This window comes from Solanum tuberosum, unplaced genomic scaffold (genome assembly GCF_000226075.1).
Source record: "Solanum tuberosum cultivar DM 1-3 516 R44 unplaced genomic scaffold, SolTub_3.0 scf00482, whole genome shotgun sequence".
Taxonomy (NCBI): domain Eukaryota; kingdom Viridiplantae; phylum Streptophyta; class Magnoliopsida; order Solanales; family Solanaceae; genus Solanum; species Solanum tuberosum.
In genome coordinates, this window is record NW_006239402.1 from 81,236 (window position 1) to 103,701 (window position 22,466).

Sequence of the window (22,466 nt, forward strand, 5' to 3'; positions counted from 1 at the left end):
TTTTATTCAATTAAATAATATCATATACATTAAAACGTAAGATTTACGCTTTAAAGTTCCAAAATGAAATAATAGTCAAGAGATAAGCTGGGATTTCTTCTGGTTGCCCAAAAAATAGGAAGGAGTGTTATTATTATGAGTATAATATAGTCTAATATATGTTTGGGTAAATATCTACAAATTTGATGTCAGCATCATATATTATAATAGTAAGCACTCAATTGGCAAATTGCATTTTCTCTTGACTTTTCTTTAAACAGGATAGGAGCTTTCTCAATCCTTGTGTCTCCTTTTCCTTATTCTGATGACGTGTTCTCTTTTTTCCCTCTAAAATTAAAATAAAATGTGTCAATCATATTTTGCTTTTATTATTATCATCTCCATTTGTGTCCATCATTCTTTCCTTAATCATGCAACCGACAATAAAAAAATCGTCTTCTCATCAAGCTAACCTAATATTCGTCTTTATCAGGAGTCGGGAAGCGTTTTATTCTTCAATGTGAATTTTTTCCAAAATTCATTATAAGATCATCTGGTCCAAAATTTTAATGCAAATATTCAAATAATTTAATTAATTAATTATCTAATTTTTTTACTTTAACGGTCATTGTTCAATTTTCTAACTGATAATTCCTTTCTCTTAAGAATTTAGAAAAATATTTAAAGAAAAAAAACTTAGTGGGTTCTGTTTAAATAAATAATATTGAATTTAAATATATGATGACAAGTGTAGCTTATTCCGTGAAAGTGTTTTTCTCCATATTTTTCTGCTTGTCGTGGTTTTCTTATGTGTTGTATTTTGATTGGTTTATGTGAAGATCGTTTGGATAAGATATTCTTACGTGGTGACTTTTGGAATTTTGGATGAAAACAGCATACTAAAAGGCAATGAAAAATGACTTCACTAACCAAAAGATAAAAGAAAATGACTTCGAGTCAATTGATCATTTCATAGTTATATGATATCCTTTTGGAATCTTATCACAGATTTATGTTTGATAATTATTATCACATGATTCACATCCAAGACTGTGAGGTTCTTAGCTATTGTTAATTCCCTCCCGATAAATTTTTTTTGGTGCCACTAACTTGTAAGATTATAGAACTTATCAAAATTGAATGAATAAAAAGGAAACAAATAAAAGTACATTTTGAAAATATTTCATCATAGTTAGGACAATCAAATCAACTTCCATACAAGTTCTTAATAGTCTTGCTTAGTTGACTGTAAATTAAGATCATTTTTTATTTTACATTAATCACTTCAAATACTTTCATTTTCATGTAAAAATCAAGTTCTTTCAAAGTATATCTATTCCACAATAATACTATTTTATATAGTACCTTTTAGCTCCCGAATAGTCCCTTTTTTTCCTCCACTGTGATTTGGGGCTAGCTAAAAGATATATGCTTCAATTTCTGTTTCAGAACTATATAAATAAATAAAATCATAATATATGACCAAAGAATATCAACAACTCTTAATTTTAAAATATTCTCCACTCTTTAAAAAACAAATAGCTAGAGAAATAAATTAAATCACATAATTTTGTACGGGCTAATGTTTTAATATGATGTTCATCATATCTCTGACACTTTAATTATAGATATAGTTGAAGCTAGCAGTGGTAAGATCTTTAAACAGGTTGGCGCATTGTATATAATAATAATAATAATAATAGTATATGATAAAAATTAAATAAAGTAAATCCACATAAAGAAAAGAGGATCAATGATGATGTATAAGATCAGTTGGTCTGCTTTAAACAAAATTAAATGGGCTTAGTGGGACTATGAATATGCAGATTGTGCCTTTTATTTTGTAAAGCACTAATTTGTTTCCCTGCGCCTTTTTTTTTTTTTTTGGGTTTAGCATCAAAAGATAGATTATAGGTTTGGACAAACTAATTTAACCGTTTTCACTACACCAAATTCAGCACTAAATGGACCCTAGCTATACACTGATATAAATCCCCTTTCTCCCTACCCCACATTTTTAAATAAAGAAGAGACATACATAAACTATTGACAAATTTTCAAAAATATAATGTTAAAACACAATGGGCTTATTCTTTGTTAAAACATCACAGGAAATTTAACAAGTACATATACTTTTTATTTGATTTTCTTTATGAAAGAGATTTAATTGAACACCCTGAAAAGTCAAAAATAATTTTAGGCGCACTTAAATTTATATATAGATTAGAATATTACTCTCTTCATTCATTTTTACTTGTATGTTATATTAAAAATTAACTTCTATTTTTACTTGTCAAGTTAAAAAAAAATCAAGAGATAGTTTATCACTTAATCTCCAATTTATTCTTATTATTTTTTTACGTGTATACCCAAAATAATAAATTTATAAAAAAATATAATAAAATTATTATTTTATTTATTATTTCTAACATATTGTTTCAAAACAATATTATTTCAAATATACACACCTCTTAGTTGAGGTAGCAGTTCAATGATTGGTAACTCGTCCAACAAGCATTGTGAGGAGGGCCCTCCTCCTCTAATCCTGCTTCCAGAGAATGTAAATATTACTATATCTTCTGTCTCATTTAAGTGTTTATATTTTCCTTTTTTATATTAATAAAAAATTGACAATCCAAATATTTTGCATGATAAATTTAAAATCACAAGATTCAGAAACTACTATAGTACATTATACACATTTTTAATTTATTACCTCTAGATTCAAAAATCACTTTTTTGAATAATTAAAACAAAAAAATATGTTGAAAACATAGTATATGCATCAGTTGTTATAATTATTATCTTAAGACAATTTTGTACGTATGTTTCTGTCGAGGTGAAATATCGCACGATCGATGAGACTACAAATAGCCAAAACAGATGCACTTATGAAAATGAAATTTGTGAGTGAATTAATTGAAGTGAGAAAGCTGTAGCCATTACAATTTACGGGAGATAATACCAGGTTCATCTAAACCTAATATTTTTACGCGATACATATATAACTTTATATGGTATGAGAAAAAACAACTTTTGAGTTCTATGTTCATTCATTTTTACTTATCACATTTTGCTTATTTCTTCACACAAAGGTTATGGTGTGAGAAAAAACAACATTGACAAGAGGTCCACAAATTGGCTTCACGTGATAATATGTTGTAAAAAATTACTGCTAGTAGTACTCTCACTGCATGCATTTCAACCTCCATTAGTATATAGTAAGTATATATTATGGACCCCTATAATATATTTTGATACGTCCTTTTAGTCCCTTCACCCACCCACATAATTCCATCCCTACAAATACAATTGTTACTCTCTTAACTTTACTTGGTGGGCTGGTTTTAGATCAAACACAAGCTTTACATGTTTAATGTTGCACTTCCTCCTGCCTGTGAAACATATCATGAGATCAACTTGATTACTCTATTATTTGCCACTTCTACTTGTAGAGGTTAACGTCACTCAATTTCTGAGTGATCGATGTTGACAACTTATATATAAGTAATATATATATCCAAACTCTGGAAGGATCAATATTTATAAATTGCCTGAGTTTTTAATAAATGGAACAATCATTGATCTGTCCAGAAGTAAAGGTTGAATTCATGAGCTAAACATTGAGTTCATAGCCCAATTCACACAACGCTTTATATTAAATTTTAATTTTTGGATTTGTTTTCTTATAACTTATTTAATTACCTAATAAAAAAATTATTCTTCATTATAAATGATTATATAACATATCAAACAAAAAATATTATATTTAATTTTTTATTGGATCTCACATTAGTCAATTTATGCAAGCACAAATCAATTTAACTTTTCACTGAGCTAAATTAATCAAGATGATCAAAATGACTAAAGTTATTTGCTCAAATTTGAACATGTTAACTAGACGAATCATATTCTCGTGAACTAATTTAGTCACCGTAATAACACATAGGATGACAAAATTATCCTTGTCCGGTAATAGATGTGATGCCACTTGATATTCCGCTATAGCTAGATCAGTACACATATCCTATGTACATAAATTTCGTGACAGACAATAAATCATTCAGCGTAGGAAATAATTTTATAATTAGAACTAGCTAGATTATATACCTGTTTCAATTTTTTTTTCCAAGTAAAATGGACTGTCATCATCATGGACTATAGAGAAAAAAAAAGATCTCTATCATATCTCAATTAGCAGTCTCCTTTTTTGAATCTTGGCACCAAATTCATAACTAGCAATATGGTCAAATAAAGGAAATAGTGAAGTCCCAATATTCATACCTTTGACAGTTTGACTCCTTTAGAAGTTGAAATTTTAAAATAAATTTACAAAGTCAAACTTTTTTAGGGGAGTTCCTCTATAATTGGAAAAAACTAATTAAGAAATTAAAGAAAATTCCATTATTAATTTGTTTTGTAGTAACATATCAATGGGAACAGAGGAAAAAGAGTTAAGAGTTGGAATGGATATGTGATAATAAATTGGAATGGATCTAAAAGTAATAAATGCAATCCAACACATTCATCAAACAAGAGTTGACAGTTTAACATACATAAATTGATTGATACAGACTGGCTTCTATTACTTGTCTTTTTTCTTTTTTTCCTTTCCAATTTTTTTTTTTTTTTTCCCCTTCATTTTATAATTCGTGCTAATCTGTAGCTAACAGGGATTATCGAATTGACATGAGGTTTTTGTTATTTAAATACAAAATTTAGTTCATCATTAATTTCTTATTTTCATTTCAAGTAGTAAATAAATGCTTAGACTGGGTTAGAGTCGCACAAAAAAGTGAGAGTTTCAAGAAGGGGTGAAAAAAATGTTTTAACGGTTTGAAAGCTGCTTAAATAATAATGTGCATTTAACATCAATTAATTCTAAGCGCCAAAACTATTTAAAACATTTTTGTATATTTTCTTTCATAAAAAAAAAAGAGAGTATATTTTCTTTCATAGTTTCTTTTTTAGGTTACATGTATTAGTTATGCAGGGTTTAGTTATACATATATTAATTATGCCGGATTTAGTTATACATATATTAGTTATGCAGGGTTTAACTATACATGTATTAGTTATGTAGATATTAGTTATGCAAGGTTTAGTTTTGTAGAGATTACAATATATTAGTGAGTCAATTTTTATTTCTTAATTTCAAAAGTTATTAGTGAGCTAATATTTATTATAACCATTAAAATAACCAACTTTAAAAATAATACATTAAAATTAAATAAATACCAATAGATAAAAATAGCAAAGTAAATAACAAATAATTAAAAGTAATTAAGTAATTTGTATTCCATATGATTAAGTAATTAAGTAGTATGTAATTTAAATTAAACTAAATAATAGATAACTAAAAAATTGAAACCTGTATTTTAAGCAACAAAATAATTAAAACTTGTATACTTAACATAAAAAAACCAGTAACAAGAATTTAAGCAAAGAGATTAAGCACTTATCAAGACAAAAAACTCAAAGAAAAAAATGGTAGTACACTTTTTTATATGTATTAATTATTTGATTAGTTATAAATTTATATTTATATATATATATATTACTATATAAGAAGAGGGAATAACCAACCACCACAAGTCAACATGTGTTTCAATAAGAAGAGGGAATAACCAATATATTTATAAAAAGAAATGACATATAAAATGAAATGGAGAGAGCATTAGTTTTTAAAAATGGAAAAGGACAAAACACGTATAAAATTAAAAGACATATAAAAAAAAGTTGGTTTGACTCTCAAACATAAAAAGTAACATATGTTATTAAAAACTTTAATAAAAAGTACTATAATTTACAATAAATAATAACTTAAAATATCTACAAGACAACAAAAAAAAACACTAATTTTTGTACTGCTTGTGTCACATAAATTAGGATTGGGATGATTTTAAAATTTTAATTTTGGTTATACATTATAAAATAGCCGAAAAATTGAATGATATAATTTTTTTAAAAAATAACCGAATGAATTGTCCTATCGATAACCCTAATGTTACTTCTACTCTGTTTATTTTTACTTAAATTTAGAAAGATATGCTTCATTTCTACCCTCAATCTTATCGCTACTCTTCCACTCTGTTTATTTTTACTTAAATTTAGAAAGATATGCTTCATTTCTACCCTCAATCTTATCGCTACATTTATTTGCTATTTAAAATTGAAATTAAAAAGACAAATGACAAATAAGTTTCTATATTAGCTCACTTATGAGCAAAATATAATATAACAATCTTTACTAATTTTATAACAATACATAAACTATACTCCCTCCGTCCCATATTAGATGGGCACTTCCAACTTTACACGGTGATTAAGAAATCATTAATACATTGGAAGACTTCACCATTTTGCCCTTTCTTTATATCAATGCACATTGAAATGAGTTACAAAAAATACACATACAATATAGGAATGGTCATATTAATTGTAGGGGTAAAATGGAAAAGAATTAATTAATTCTATCCTAATTTAATAAGTGCTCAAATAATATGAAAAAAATATTTTTAGTAAGATTCTCATCTAATAAGGGACGGAGAGAGTAACAATATAACTTTATTAATGTTGGGCCCGGCCAGCGCCCGGGCTTTCTTTACTAGTATATATATAATAAGCCACAATACAACTATCATTGTAACTATCTTGTTAGCTTTCAACCAAAAGCTAACAAGATTTTTAGTTACATATTTATTATTTAGTTAAATAATAAATATGTCATTGTATGAGCTATTTATTACTCATTCCTTTTGAATTTTTTAATCTGATTTTGATCTGACACATAGTTTACGAAAGAAAATTAGATTTTGAGAAAAAACATTAAGTGATACTTGAAGTTATCCCAGATTTTCAAAGTGACATCTTACCTTTGCGTGCGTCCTATTACCCCACAAAACATTCAAAATCACAATAAATACACATTTTTTACACAATATTTCCACTTTGGACAAAAATATCCTTCGAATGTGCAATTTCTTAAAAACAAAAAGTCAGATCCATTATTGATGTATTGAAGGATGCTTTGGTAATTTCCTATGATGAATTCGTTTTGTTTGTTTCTTTTAAATTTATTTTACTATACTAAATAATTGTATAAAATATTATGAATCACGATAATTAATTACTTAAATATTTAAAAGATATAAAAATATATAAAAGATCTGATTGACTCTTCAAATTTTACCGGTGACACATAAATTGGGACAAATGAAATAATATATATTATTTGAAAATTTCTTAGAAAGTACTATAAATTACAGTAATTAACAGCTAGAAATATTTCAAAGACAAAAAAAATTGATTGAATCTCAAAATTTTCTTAGTACTTCATAAATTGAGAAAGAAGAAATGACCTCTATTATTTGAAAATGGCGTAAAAGTATTACAAATCATACAATAAGAATTAACAATTTAAAATTTTAAAAGACTTTAATGCTTTATACTTATTCTATTTCCACTTTGTACAAAAATATCCTCCCAATATGCATATTTTTTTAAACAAAAAGTGGGACCCATTATTGATGTATTCAAGGATGCTTTGGTAATTTTCCTATGATGAATTCGTTTTGTTTGTTGTTTAATTTTTTTTAAATAATTGTATAAAATATTATAAATCACAATAATTATTTACTTAAATATTCAAAAGATATAAAAATATGTAAAAGATCTGATTAACTCTTCAAATTTTATCGGTGGCACATAAATTGGACAAATGAAATAATATATTTTATTTGAAAATTACTTAGAAAGTACAATAATTTACAGTAATTAACAATAGAATATTTTAAAGACAAAAAAAAATAATTGAATCTCGAAATTTTGTTAGTACCACATAAATTGAGAAAGAAGAAATAACCTTTATTATTTACAAAATTGCATAAAGATATTACAAATCATACAACAATAATTAGCAATTTAGAATGTTAAAAGACAATAAAAAAATTTTACCATAGTTAACAATAATTAAAAATTTAAACTATTTTAAATTAATATTAAAGTTTGATTAACTCTTTAATTTTGTCTTTGTCACATAAATTGAAACAAAAAATGATACATATTGGGCCCGTGCTAGCACGGGCACCGACGTCTAGTATATATATAAGAGTAAATTAATAGGGGGTGAATGTGTAATTTACCATTTTAATACATATATAACTAATACCCCATAACGTATTCCACCTTTTATCCCGCATAAATTATACATAGATTCCCTCATAAGTTATATAAGTATTAATTATGTAGGATTACAAAAAAGGCAATCAAACACCGTATAAAAATAATACATGAATAACTTTTATACAACATTTAAAAATCTGCCAACAAAACATTGTACAAAATTAATACTACATGAATAACTTTTATCCTATTTGCAAACCAAACATGGTATAAAATTAATACTCATGAATAACCTAGTTATCCATGTATTAGCTTTGGCATTATCCAGCTACCAAACGACCCCTAAGTTTATCTTCACTCCTCTTTATTTTTCTTCTGTAGTTTTGTTGATTTTTTCTAACACTAAGCACCACCCTAGAGTCACCATATATCAATGTCCGATGCACGTACTTCATGCTATTCAATAATTTGAATAACATATTTATCACATGTTAATATGGTTTAGCTATTGCTAATTGCTAGCGTTAATTATTGACTCAACAAACAGCAAAACTTTTCAGACTTCGACTTCTGTTGGATTTTAGGTCTTTTTCTTCAAATAAAAATCACCTTAATTAAATGTATACAGTTAGGAAATTAGACTGAAATACACTACAAGGAATTAATAACTAATGAGAAATGTTATATGCTTACTTTATCCTAATTTATGTGATATATATGTGTGTGTGTTTCTTTAAGGGGAATTTTACATATAGTCACTCAAAAATAGCTTAATTATGCTCCATAGTTATAGTTTGATAATTATGATTCGTAGCTACATGTTATAGGGAAGAGAGTGACGAGTGAGATTGAAAGAGGGAGGAGAGAGGCGAGCGAGAGAGGGCAGGGAAGTAAGTTCCGAATTATAATTAATGCAAACTATAATTATGTTACCTAATTAACTAGTACTATATGTTTGCTTAACCGCATAATTTCTCCTTTCTTTAATACCATAAATTTCAAAAAAAAACTTTTATTTTTAAATTTTATGCCAAATCAAACACATTCGTATAAATAAAATGGAGGGAGACTTTATACAACAAGGACATATGGAGTCATAACTCATACCTCCTTTACCTTAATTAATATATATTTTACGTATATACTTCCTCTATAGCATATATATCAATTAGTAGCACTCTACTAAACTAAGGTTAGATCAAAATAAAGAAAGATCGATTTTATTTTGACCTTATTGCGGCAAAAATTGACTTGTAGAGGTCCCCTGCTGCCTGCTGGGACTTGGGAGAAAAAAGTAGAATGAAAAATGTATATATAATATAAGAGTCCAGAGCCTAAATGGCAAAAAAAATGGTCAAAAATTCCAAAAGGGCACATCACTTTTTATTTTAGCCAAAAGGGCAAAATCGCTGCGTCAGCAGCGATTTTCCTCCGACAAAATGACAAAATCGCTGCCCTGGCAGCGATTTTGTAAAAAAAAATATTTTTTTAAAAAATTAAAAATCGCTGCTTTTTTTTTTTTTTAAAAAAAAAAAGGCGGCGATTTTTAATTTTTTAAAAAAATATTTTTTTTTACAAAATCGCTGCCACAGCAGCGATTTTTAATAAAAAATAATTTTTTTTAATTTTTTTTTACAAAATCGCTGCCACAGCAGCGATTTTTAATAAAAAATAATTTTTTTTAATTTTTTTTTACAAAATCGCTGCCACAGCAGCGATTTTTAATAAAAAATAATTTTTTTTAATTTTTTTTTACAAAATCGCTGCCACAGCAGCGATTTTTAATAAAAAATAATTTTTTTTAATTTTTTTTTACAAAATCGCTGCCACAGCAGCGATTTTTAATAAAAAATAATTTTTTTTAATTTTTTTTTACAAAATCGCTGCCACAGCAGCGATTTTTAATAAAAAATAATTTTTTTTAATTTTTTTTTACAAAATCGCTGCCACAGCAGCGATTTTTAATAAAAAATAATTTTTTTTAATTTTTTTTTACAAAATCGCTGCTGAGGCAGCGATTTTGCCCTTTTGGCTAAAATAAAAAGTGATGTGCCCTTTTGGAATTTTTGACCATTTTTTTTGCCCTTTAGGCTCCGGACTCTATAATATAATACTTACCAAATATGTCAACAACGTACAGACTGAATTTACTTCCTAATATTATTTAAAAAATGCTTTACGTATATATATAAATTATAATTATAAATTCAGAGGAGCCAGGATTAGAAGTTTGGGGTTCTAAATTTTAGGACAGAAGAGAAAAATATTGCAAAACGTGTTTTTTTTTTAAACTTTTGTTGATAGTGAGGTTCCCAACCCACGACTCTAGCGTGGAAAACATTTCCACGACCCCTTCCTCACTACTGAATCATCAATTAGTTTTGTTAGAAATTCACGTGTTTATATACATATATATTTATTTAATCTTCTAATACAAATATAGGATCTATAGAAAAGCTATTGAGTTCATCTGAACCCATGAACCCCACTCAGCTCCACTCTTGATTATATAATATAGAGGGTGTTTACCTAGGTATTGTTAAACAAGCATTTGAAAGGTGCTTCTCTCCATAGCTGCCGGTCTTACACCCATACCAATACCATTCCTCATACTATAAAGTTTAAAAGTTATTTTCTTATATATATATATATATATATACTTTTTTCTTTCCTCGTAGAAGAATGCATTTCAATTTTTTAAAAGCTATCAATTACTCATGCATGTTTGTATAAATAATTGCTTCTAATTGACTTTTAAATGATCTGATCATGTAAAATCTTTTAACATCTCCATCCTATATATATAGTAGAAAAATATATACCCACCCAAAAAGGTGCGTGTATATATATATATATATGAAGTAGGGTGTCACCATGCTAATTAAAGCACCGGCAATACATATATAACACAAAACCGACCCACCTTCAGCTATCATTCTTCTGTCTCTCCGTAAAAATTGGCTCATCTATCCGCTTTCATTTGAGAAAAAACTCATTAATGTCCTTATATGTTAACTGAAATGACATAGATAAACTAAACTTTTAATGAATAACATAAATGAGACTTTTCTCTAAGTTTGATGATATATTTGATCCTTTCCCTTTAAAAAAGATAAATTTAATTAATAAAGTAATCGAATCATAACTGACCATATGTAAAAAATGATTTTGCAAAAGTGAAATTATTTTCAATTAATAAATAATAGTATGAATGAGTCTTTGCTCAAACGATAATGACATGAACCAAAACTTTTAACGAAGAATATAAATAAGTTTTTTTTCAAATTCAATGAAATATTTGAACATTTTTCTTTTGTAATAGAAGAAATAATCTGAAGACCTGGATATAGGGGGAGAGTAGGTAGCATAGGATTAGATCCAAAGAGCAATAGACTTAGATGAAAGAGGAGGGAAAATAATTGGAGGAATCCCAAAGAAGGTAAAGGTTGAGAACAAAAGGCAAAGAGCCAAAGGCAAATGGAAATGATTACATGAATGAAGTAAATGGATCCTATGTACCTTTGATTGATAAAATCTTCTCTTTACAAGTCTCTCCATTTTTATTTCCAAAAAATTAATCTAAATAATTATTAGTATAAAATTTTAAATTAAAAATAACCCATCTATATATAATTCATGTAATATTGATTAGAAATAGAAAAAATAAACAGTAAATTTGTCTGGGTAATCAAAAAAATTGACTCTTGGGATTGGACCCCACCTTTGGCCACCATTGTCTTTATGGATTGAATGATATAAAGAGCACCTCACGTGGAGTCTGAACCAAAGGCTCTGTCCAACCACAATTAAAAGTATTTTCTCCAAAAACCGAAATCAAATTCAGCAATATATGTATAATTATTACTTTGATTATTTTGTAGGCATATTTGTCAAAAAGGCAAATTAAAAAAGTAGCCTCCAACAAAAGCAAATAATTTCCTTTTTCTCCTTTTGTTCAATTTTTTTCTTGAATGTTTAAAGCTTATAATTCCCACTCATTATCGTTGATGCTTAAAGCTTTTCTCTCCCTCTTTCACCTCTTATCCGAACCAACACATGTTACACGTCAAATGCCTAAAGAAAATCCCATACAACTATCTACACTCGAAAGAGACATATTCATCCCAGCTAATACAAATAGGAACTTAATTTTTTTTAAGATAAAAAGGGAACATTTTGTTTCATTTCATTCATTCAAAGAGAGAGAAAGAAACATACACAGACCCACAAAGAATTAAATATAGTGTCTGTCACTATTTTCTCATAAAAAGAACTTGGCCTGCCTAGTGAGAAAAAAAAAGAGAAAGAAGGGGCTCATTTTAATTTTTTTTAAGAGCGAGTTTTTAGTCATTACTACTTTGTGAACATGGATGGAGGAGGTGATGATCATCTCCACCAACACCACCAACACCATCACCAACACAATCACCGCCCTATCGCGACTTTTCCGTTCCAATTACTTGAGAAAAAAGAAGACGAAGCTTGTTCCAGTTCATCCAACGCTGCAGCTGCTTATACTACTTCTCTTGCCATTTCAAACACAGATAATACTCATACAAATCCTAATAATACACCTCGATCAACAACTTCAACTCTTCAAATCTCAGCTTCTGGTGCCGATACATCTAAAAAGCCGCCCCCAAAGCGAACCTCCACCAAAGACCGCCATACTAAGGTTTGTTGTATTTATCTCATCTAAAAGCTTAAACAGTTAGAATATTGAATTAATTACTTATTTATATTTTGTGTTGATAGGTTGATGGTCGTGGCAGACGTATCCGCATGCCTGCGCTTTGTGCAGCTAGGGTTTTTCAGCTCACACGGGAACTCGGTCATAAATCCGATGGTGAAACCATAGAGTGGCTACTTCAACAAGCGGAACCATCAGTAATCGCCGCTACAGGAACCGGTACAATTCCAGCAAACTTCACGTCGCTTAATATTTCACTACGTAGCTCAGGCTCCAGCATGTCAGTACCTTCACAGCTACGATCTTCATATTTCAATCCGAATTTTTCGCTCTCACAACGACGAGGGCTATTTCCTCCGGGAATTGGATTGTCGACTGATACTTCAGCTACTACGTTGTTGAATTTTCAGTCGGCGAATTTAAGCCCTAATATGCAGTTACAAACAAAGCCTGAATTGCGTGACAATTCAATCGATTTAACGGAGTCGAGTCCGGCGGAGGATAATTTAAGTAGGAAACGAAGGTCAGATTTAGATTTGGAGCAGCAGCAGCATCAACAACAACAGCAAATGGGAAGCTATTTGCTACAGTCGAGTACTGGTCCGATGCCAACAGGCCATTCTTCAATTCCGGCTAATTTTTGGATGGTGACGAATCCGATTCCTAGTAACCAAGTGATGGGAGGCGATCCGATTTGGCCGTTTCAATCAGTAAGCAATTCTGGTGCAGCAGCTGCTTTGTATAGAGGCACAATGCCAAGTGGATTGCAATTTATGAATTTTCCCACTCCAGTTGCGCTTTTGCCTAGTCAGCAACTAGGCGGCGGCAGTAGCGGTGGCGGCGGTAATAATGGATTGGGAGAAGGTCAATTAGGCATGTTTGCCGGACTAAATCCGTATAGAGGTGGTGGCGGTGTATCGGAATCTCAGGCGAGTGGGTCCCATTCGCATCACGGCGGTGGCACGGATGATCGGCACGATACAACGAGCCATCATTCATAGCTATAGACTGCTGATTGATTGATCATCAAATTCATCCATTCTTTCCCAACTTGTGTTTTGTAAGTTTGGATGTTTAAAGTTCCTTATATTTTTCTTTTTTGTTGTTAAATTTGTTCTGAACATTCTTTTTTCTTTCTTCACCTTTTTTATCGTGTGATTAATTTGCCTTACGAGTTTGAAGAGGCCACAGTTTTAACAGAAGAAGGAGTATTTGATGAGTGATTTTGTCAAAATTTCTCTGAATTGTTTTTCCAATTTTAGAGTCGTTTGCTATTCATCATCATTTGATTGTTCTTTTTTATCTTTCTTCTAAAGTTACATGTACAAACATTATTACAGTAAGTTAATTTGTTCTGGATATGGATTATGTCATGTCATAAGCATTTAACCCTTTGCTGACTTGCAAATTAACATCTACAGTAGTAAAGATTTTTCACTTGTTTGAGTTTAAATTATGGAAACTCCCAAGTCCCAAATAACCCTTGACGCGGGAAATCTCGATAGCTGATTGATTTGTTATATGAAATTACACTATATCGGTGAGAGTTTGATGCCCTACTTTGTAATTTCTTTCCTTATTCCCAATTATTACTACTATTTTTCAAGGAAAAAATTAATTAATTTTGCCGTGCTCTTATCATAAAAAGATGAGTTTAATTTCTATTGACAATGCAAAATAATATTTTTCACACTATCGGACATATATAGAAGTAATTTTTTTTAAATTGAAAGAAGGGAATATAAGGTGTTACCACAATTTATGATTTTGAGTCATAAAAATAAGTTATGTTCATTGATTGTGTAATATTAAATTGCATTATCAAGTCATATTAAAAGATGATATTATAAACATAATTGGTAACCTTAAAAAATGGAGAGCAATCTTCTATAAGAAATCAAGAAACGCAATCTTTATAAACATATAACGTAAACTCTTAAGAACTGAAATTAATAAGGTTTTACTTGATATGATAAGTTAAATACAATATTATATTTTTGCATTATTAATGTAACTTAACTAATAATAACAGTTAATTACTATTTTTATCCGAGCATAAAATTAAAGCTTATTCTACTAAATATTAATTGTAATTATCTATCTTAGCTAAATTAATTAAATATTTTTATATTATAAGTACAATATTTAACTTTAAACTTGCAAATGAATTGCTCTCTCTTTGTTTAAACAAAATATGAGATACTTTCCTTTTTAATCTATTTAAAAAGGAATGGCCCATATTATTTTCTTGGTAACATTTTAATATCAACTTTCTACGCGACATCTTTCAGGCCACAAGATTAAAAGATATTTATATATATTTGACATAATTTTATTATAGGACCACAAGATTGTAATTTTTAATTTTTTTTTTTTTTTAAACTTCGTATCTAGCCAAATTAGATTATTCTTTTTTAAACATCACCCTTAAATTCTCGACAAGACCTATGACTTGAAGCCTGTAATTAACGCTAGTCGCTAGGTATAGAATAGTCTTGCTAACCCTTTAATGTTGGAGAAGTATTTGTGGCAAGAAATTTTGGTATTCCCATTAATTACTCTGCTTTCATAACAAACAACAAAAGTATGATTATTATTTTTTTCTTTTCTAGTTTTAAAATTAGAAAAAAAATAAAAGTAAAAGTAATTTGAGAGATATGGGCCGAGATTGGTGGGGCCCCATACCTTATCAGGTCCAGATGTTGGCTCAGGTGGTGAGGCCCACATGTTGGTCATCCTCCTAAACCAATGTACGATTGGTATCACTGACAAACAGGTGGATCATTCCTCTTCTTTTTTATACTCCTTCCGTTTCAATTTGTTTGACATTAAACTTCAAAAAATAAATTAACTTTTTAAAATTTATGATCTTAAATTAAAGATACGTAGAATGTATCAAAATAATCTTTAATAAGAATCATTCTATCTTATAGACAAAAAATGAAAGTGAATAAATAATACCAATAGTGAACATTGCTGGCCTGGCACATAAAGATCGGTGGTGGGTTTAAATGACCCCACTGGACTTGGCCCACACCTTCAATGATCTGGACCGTTCATGCTTAAGTGGGCCCTCTGTTAATGGGCTCAGCTGAATGATTAGTTTGAGAGAAATGCGTATTGAGTATTAAAGATGAGTTTCTTGCATCACCAAATGTCTCCCATCATAAATCACAACACTTTACCCTCAAGCTTTTGTTCAAAAAATATATAAAAATATAAGTAGATTAAAAAAAAGGTATTCAGTATACAGTTAAAACATTTGCCTACGGATAGGCATTTTGTGCGCACTGGGTAAACGTGTGTAAGAACATGCAAATCAAGAAATGTAAATTGTTACTTATTAAATATAATTATATAAATAAAGAGCAAGTAATATTTCTAACAAGTTGAGATTTTAGATGAGATGGTCATGTAATTTCACAGTTTTGATCGATAAGCAAGTTCTAAGTTGAAGAATATTCACTATTCAGTTAGTACCAAAAAGAAACTAAAGTTAAACTGTGTAAAAAAGTCCGGATAAAAAGTTGATGTTCAAAGGGATAAAACACTAATATATCACATCCCATTCCATCATATGATCAGAGTCATTATATTGTGAATCTAATGAATACAGGAAATTGTACTGCGTTAGACTTTGTTGGACAACTACCCTCTCTACTTTCCTAAAAAGATTTCCTGCTAATAATCAATTTAAAGGTAACAATTACTTTTATCAAAACATAATAGTTGAATAAAGATGAATTTTAACTTATTTTAGTAGTTAGAGTAGAATTAATAACTACTCCCTCTATCCCAATTTATGTGACTTACTTTCCTTTTTAGTCAGTTCCAAAAAGAATGACACATTTCTATATTAAGTAACAATTTAACTATAAAATGTTTATTTTACCCTTAATGAAATGATTTACAGCCACACAAATTTCAATCATTCATTTTGGACCACAAGTTTTAAAAGTCATCATCTCTATCTTAAACTCCGTACCGAGTCAAACTACCTCACATAAAATGAAACGGAGGGAGTAGTTTTTTTCGAATGATGATGGTTAGACAAGCTCATATATTTATCTTGATTAATTTCACTGAATATCTCATATCTATTAATGACTGATATCTCATAGACTCATACCATCATAGGTACTAGGTAACTAGATCTGGCCATAATTTCCAAAACACTTGGTTTAAATTGCATGAAACATAATTTTGTGTGAATCTCATGATATTTTAGTTTCTATCCAAAAAAAATACGGATTTTATTGCAATCCTTTTGTAATTTTGGCAGAAGAAAAACTTTTTTTTTAAAGTATAAATGGAAAAAAGTTTCCCTTGCAGCTACGTATTTCCTCTCATACGTGCATATTCTATTGTTTCACAAAGGTCTGTGTATTATTTAATCAGTTGCCTTTTCAAATGTGAAATAAATGATAAAAGCCAAAGTCCCTTCTTTTGGCTGTTGAGTGAATCCAAAAGTATGTGGTGGACCTTGAAACCACTAAAGAGAATTATAACAGTTGGCATCTTCAACCATAACTTTTTAGGGGAAAAAAACTTATCTGTCATGGGGAAGACATTGTTGGAGAAAATTAAAAGTGTCAATATTTACCAATCTCTCTTTCTTACCAAGTACATGCAAAACTATATATGATTCGTTTTAAGTACAGATACTGCGTGAAAAACATATACCGCGTTAGTTAAAACAACAGACTCTGAGAGTATATGTTGATCTGATCACAAATATTTACAAATATACTAAAGTTCACTATGCAAACAATGATTTGGCCATCATCAGTATTTATAAGTGAATTTTATGTACGTAGAACACAACTTCAACATTTAAACCCTCTTAAAATTCAACTTCAAATACACTTCTAATTTTATTTTATTTTTCAAAATTCAAATCAAGTATATATCGTCTTAAACTTCACTTATTGATGTTTTTTCCTCTTTGAAGTGCTCCGATTGAACTTCACATACTCCCTTGTTTTAATTAATAAGTTTGGTTTTGATTTGATACATGAGTTTTAAAAAGTAAAAGATATTTTTTGAATCTCGTAGTCTTAAACATATGATGTACAACCAAATTGAAACAAGAAGGTACAAACTAAAACTTTCAATAATACAATAGTATAGATTGGCATTATAGCAAGTAGTCTGGCCTGTGAAAGGGGGCAAGAACTGGAAATTTTCAGTTAGGTGAAATTAGATGTCTGTGGCTGTGAGGGGTAATAATTTGGTTTGTCACTGCTTCCATAATATCAATATAGAAAATTTGGTCATGGTTGTACAAAAAATAATAGCACATGGGTTGAAACCATAAGGTACAACAAAGTGGTCCCTTAAAGAAAATCTTGTAACCCCTTTGAATAGTATACATTTAGACCATCCAAAATTAAACCAAACATCCAGCCATTGTCTTCTTTTTGGAATTAATTAGCTTATAATCCAGCAAGTTGGCAAACCAAATTGGTGTGGGGGATTGATTTTAAGTTTGCTAATTACACATAAATTTTGCTAAATTTGGCCATATGATCTCCCATTCTTATATGATTCCCAATATAATTAAATGAAGTTGATAGCTCACTTACTTTTGGTATTTTGATAGCTTTTTTGTCTCTTTTTTTTATTGATTTGCCCGCTCTCTCTTACACACAAAAATAGAAAAGAAAATGTGGGAGAGCATGAGGGTGTATGCCTAAGTAATTTTATGATTTATTTGTGTATTTGGTAAACGCAAAAATAAAAATAAAAGTTACAAGTCGAAGGGTTTATAAATAAAAAAATCAGCTAAAAATTATAAGTTCGTTACCCTCAATTTATAAACACTTTTGATTTATATATGATCTTTGAAATACTCTTCCTAAAACATATTTTTAATTTATTTCTCTATTTTATTTTCATTATTCTTATTTTCTTTTTATGTAAATATACTTTTTTGTAGATAGGTTTAAGGATATCTTAGTCGCTTATATTGACTAATATTTTGTTCAACATTTTTATTCAATCATGTAATTGCTTGTTTATAAAATTAATTTATCAATATTTATAAATTATTTTCAGTTCTAGATACTTATCAACATACTTTTTCTTGCTCATTTTTTTTCCTGATTGAAAGTAATAGTCACTCTACTGTTGGATCAGCTAGCTCAAATAAGTTCTATACATATATATTTTCTTTAATTATTTTATATTTACTATTCAAAACTTACCGATCGATCTGATTAATTCAAATATTTGATTGGATGGAATATATCATTTAAGTAGAAAGTGATACATATACCCCACTGATCGAAGAGTGTAAGAATGGCAGCTGCAACACTATGATTGTAAAAAGGTACAAGACAGTAGAAGATGCCATATCACATACCACTTATCCTTCCAAGTGTGTTCGGTACGAAAGAAAATATCTTTTACGAAAATTGATAGGTATATTATTTTATTTTTTGTTTCTTTTATATCTAAATAAAAAGTATTATTTTAAAAAATTATATTTAATCTAGCTAGTTTAATAATATGGGAGCTTGGGGGTAGGAGTTGTGGTGTGGGGATGGAAGGTTACGTGAGTAATCAGGGGCGGAGCTAGCTTGTTCTTAGGGGGTTCATCCGAACCCCCTTCGAAGGAAAATATTACAATATATACATGGTTAAAATTATTTTTTAGGTATATATAATAGATATTGAACCCCTTCGACTAGTTCGTGTGTTTACTTCGTCAGATTTTGACCCCTCTTATTGAAAATTTTGGCTCCGTCACTGCGTGAGTTGAGGAGAGATAGGGTGTGTTCGAGGATAAAAATGACACAGTTAATATGAAATATTATCGCTTTTGAGACTTGTATTTCATATTTCTACTAAAGAAATCATTTTTTCTCATTTCTAAAAAAAATTATTTTTCTCGAAAAAATATTTTTTCATAAAATTTACTCAATAAAAAATGAAAAGACCAAAAACATTTTCCTCCATACCCAACAGGCTAACACACCCTTAATGGCATATTTTCCCAAACCTTACACTCCATTAATGTTTCTTTCAATTTTTATTACTGTCGTTCAGAAGTCAGAACTCTTGTCATAAACATTTAATTTAGAACAGTAATTATATATATACTGTTCAGAACCAAGAAACTCATCAACCATGGCCAGAGTGTCAAACTATTTATTGATTTTGTGGCGTTAAGTCACTGATCAATACTATATTATATAATATAAACTTCGAGTTTTTGGCTAAAATTATTCCTCAACTATGACTCAAATCTAATGTACATTCTTATATTATCTAAGTGAGCAAAACAACATTCTTATACCATCCAAAAAATAACATGAATCATCCTTCAATATATTTTTGTTAAGAAACTGATAGAACCAATAAAAAAATATTTTAAATTTGTTCATGTCTTGGTCACGACGAGAAGATCAAAGTTACCTAAAAAGAATAAAAATATGGATAGAAAATGAATCTATTCTCAGGATTTAAATTTTGTGTGTTGTTAGTTTATATGTTTTTTGCATCATCAAGTAAATTGACTTGCAACAATACTAAGTTTTAAAATATTTATACAGTAGATTCCGATGGTTAGAAAGACTATGTAAAAAAAATCATTTTAAAAATATTACGTTCAACTATTTAGAGATTTTCTTTATAAAATATTTAGGGCGTATGTACTATATATACAATACAATTCACATTTTATACAATGTATAGAAATGCTGAAAATTTAGTGAAATTACGTAGACATTTAGTTATGAAATTAAAAAAAAATACTTTATTTGAAATTTTTGAAGTTAGAGTAGTATTTGGCCATATTTTTACAAAGAATATTTAGAATTTGAATATATTTTGTCTAAATATGATTTAAACCCTCAATTTCTAAAAATTAAAAAAATCATCTAACTTGCCTAGCTTAACCATGTATACATATATTCATTCGACTTGACACTTTTATTTTGTTGGTGGCGTGAGTTTCTTAAAAAAATAGATAGAAGGATGAATCTTGCAACTTTTTGGATAGTTCAAGGATGTTTTTTGTTCACTTACATAACATAAGGATGTACTTTAGGTTTAGATCATACTTTAGGGATGATTTTAGCCAAAACTATGCGAAAGGAACAAAAATACCCTCCATCCACTTTTATTAGTTCATTATATTAAACATCAACTTTCACTTGTTCAACTTCAAAACTTAAAAGATAATTCATCACTTTATTCCTAAGTTGCCTTTGTTATAATAAAAAAAATATTTTATTTAGGAAAAAGGGTAAAAAATGTCCTTATACTATGTGAAATGAACAAAAACGTCATCCGTTTATAGTTTGGCTCAAAAATGCACTTACCATTAATACTTTAGTTCAAAAATGCCTAAAACTATGCGAAAGGAACAAAAATGTTCTCCGTTTGTAGTTTGGTCCAAAGATGTCTTTGCCGTCAATACTTTAGTCCAAAAATGCCCTTATTGTTATTTAATGGGTCAAAAATGCTCATTTTCCAAATAAACATATTATTATTTTCTTTTTGACACATTCTTTTTCGATTAGTGTTTTTTTAAAAAAAAAATAGAAAATGTTTATCTTACTTCAATTTAGAAAAAAAATAAAAAATGAAAATATTTCTTATATTATTTTTATTATTTATCGTTATATAAATATAAATTAATGATGAATATACTATGATCTTATATATATGACATATATTGTCTGTTGAAAGGGTGCATGAAGTTATTCTATTTTAATTGATAGAATGAGATTAAGAAGAAAAATATCTCCTACATTTTTATTTGTGAAGTGATTTTAGAAGAAAAAAACAAGAATAGTGTTGTTTAATAATATTTTAATTAGGAAGAAGATGTGTTTAAAAAGAAAACAAGCAATATATTTGTTCGAAAAAGAGCATTTTTGACCCATTTTATAACTATAGGGATATTTATGGACCAAAGTATTGACTGCAAGGGCATTTTTGAGTCAAACTATAAACGGAGGACATTTTTGACCGTTTTCCCTTTTATTTATTGCTCTTTACAAAATATATCAAGTCAATATTGGATACGTAAAAATAGATGGAGGAAATATAAATTGAAATAGAAATTAAATTTTGGCTCGTTGTCGTAAGTGAATGGATACAATGCTACTAATTATTATGTTGGAGCTGCTACCTAAGTTGGAACTATATATTTAATTGTGACTGAGGTTTTTCCATGTGGAGAAAAGGGGATTGAATGAGTTCCATCTTTTCATGCTATAAATAACATGTCAAATCTGATTAGTTGTGGCTTTGAGCCTTTTTCTTCCAAAACGTGTAGAGAGGGTGATACTCACCCCATTTATTTCCCGTTCAATTGCTCGTACGATTTGGAAGTTAGTTTACAGCTAGCTTACTTTTTTGTATATTCATCCACGAGAGTGCAATGACGTACAACAAAATTTTATATGAATCAATTAACGGTATCAAATGGGCAAATTGAGTTGAAATTGGAGATATTGAAATATGGTGAAATAGAAATTATGTTGAGTTTTGACATGTTCAAATTTACTTTGAGCTCAAATAGGTTGGGTTCAAATGGGTTTATACACAGGTTGGGTCTTGACCCATCCAATTTGACCCGCTTAATCTCAATAATTTTAATATATTGTTATTTAAGTTTTATAACTTCAATTTGAATTTCAACTCAAAAAAAAAAAAAAAA

General features: G+C 28.9%; 1 protein-coding gene across 1 annotated transcript; it reads left to right on the forward strand.

Moving 5' to 3' along the window:
• The first annotated feature begins 12,270 nt into the window (after window positions 1-12,270).
• On the forward strand, window positions 12,271-14,150 carry LOC102589520 (transcription factor TCP14). Its single transcript, XM_006364123.2, has 2 exons — window positions 12,271-12,778; window positions 12,859-14,150. Exons 1-2 carry the CDS (start codon window positions 12,470-12,472, stop codon window positions 13,792-13,794), a joined length of 1,245 nt encoding a protein of 414 aa, XP_006364185.1. The 5' UTR covers window positions 12,271-12,469; the 3' UTR covers window positions 13,795-14,150.
• The last annotated feature ends 8,316 nt before the right edge of the window (window positions 14,151-22,466 follow it).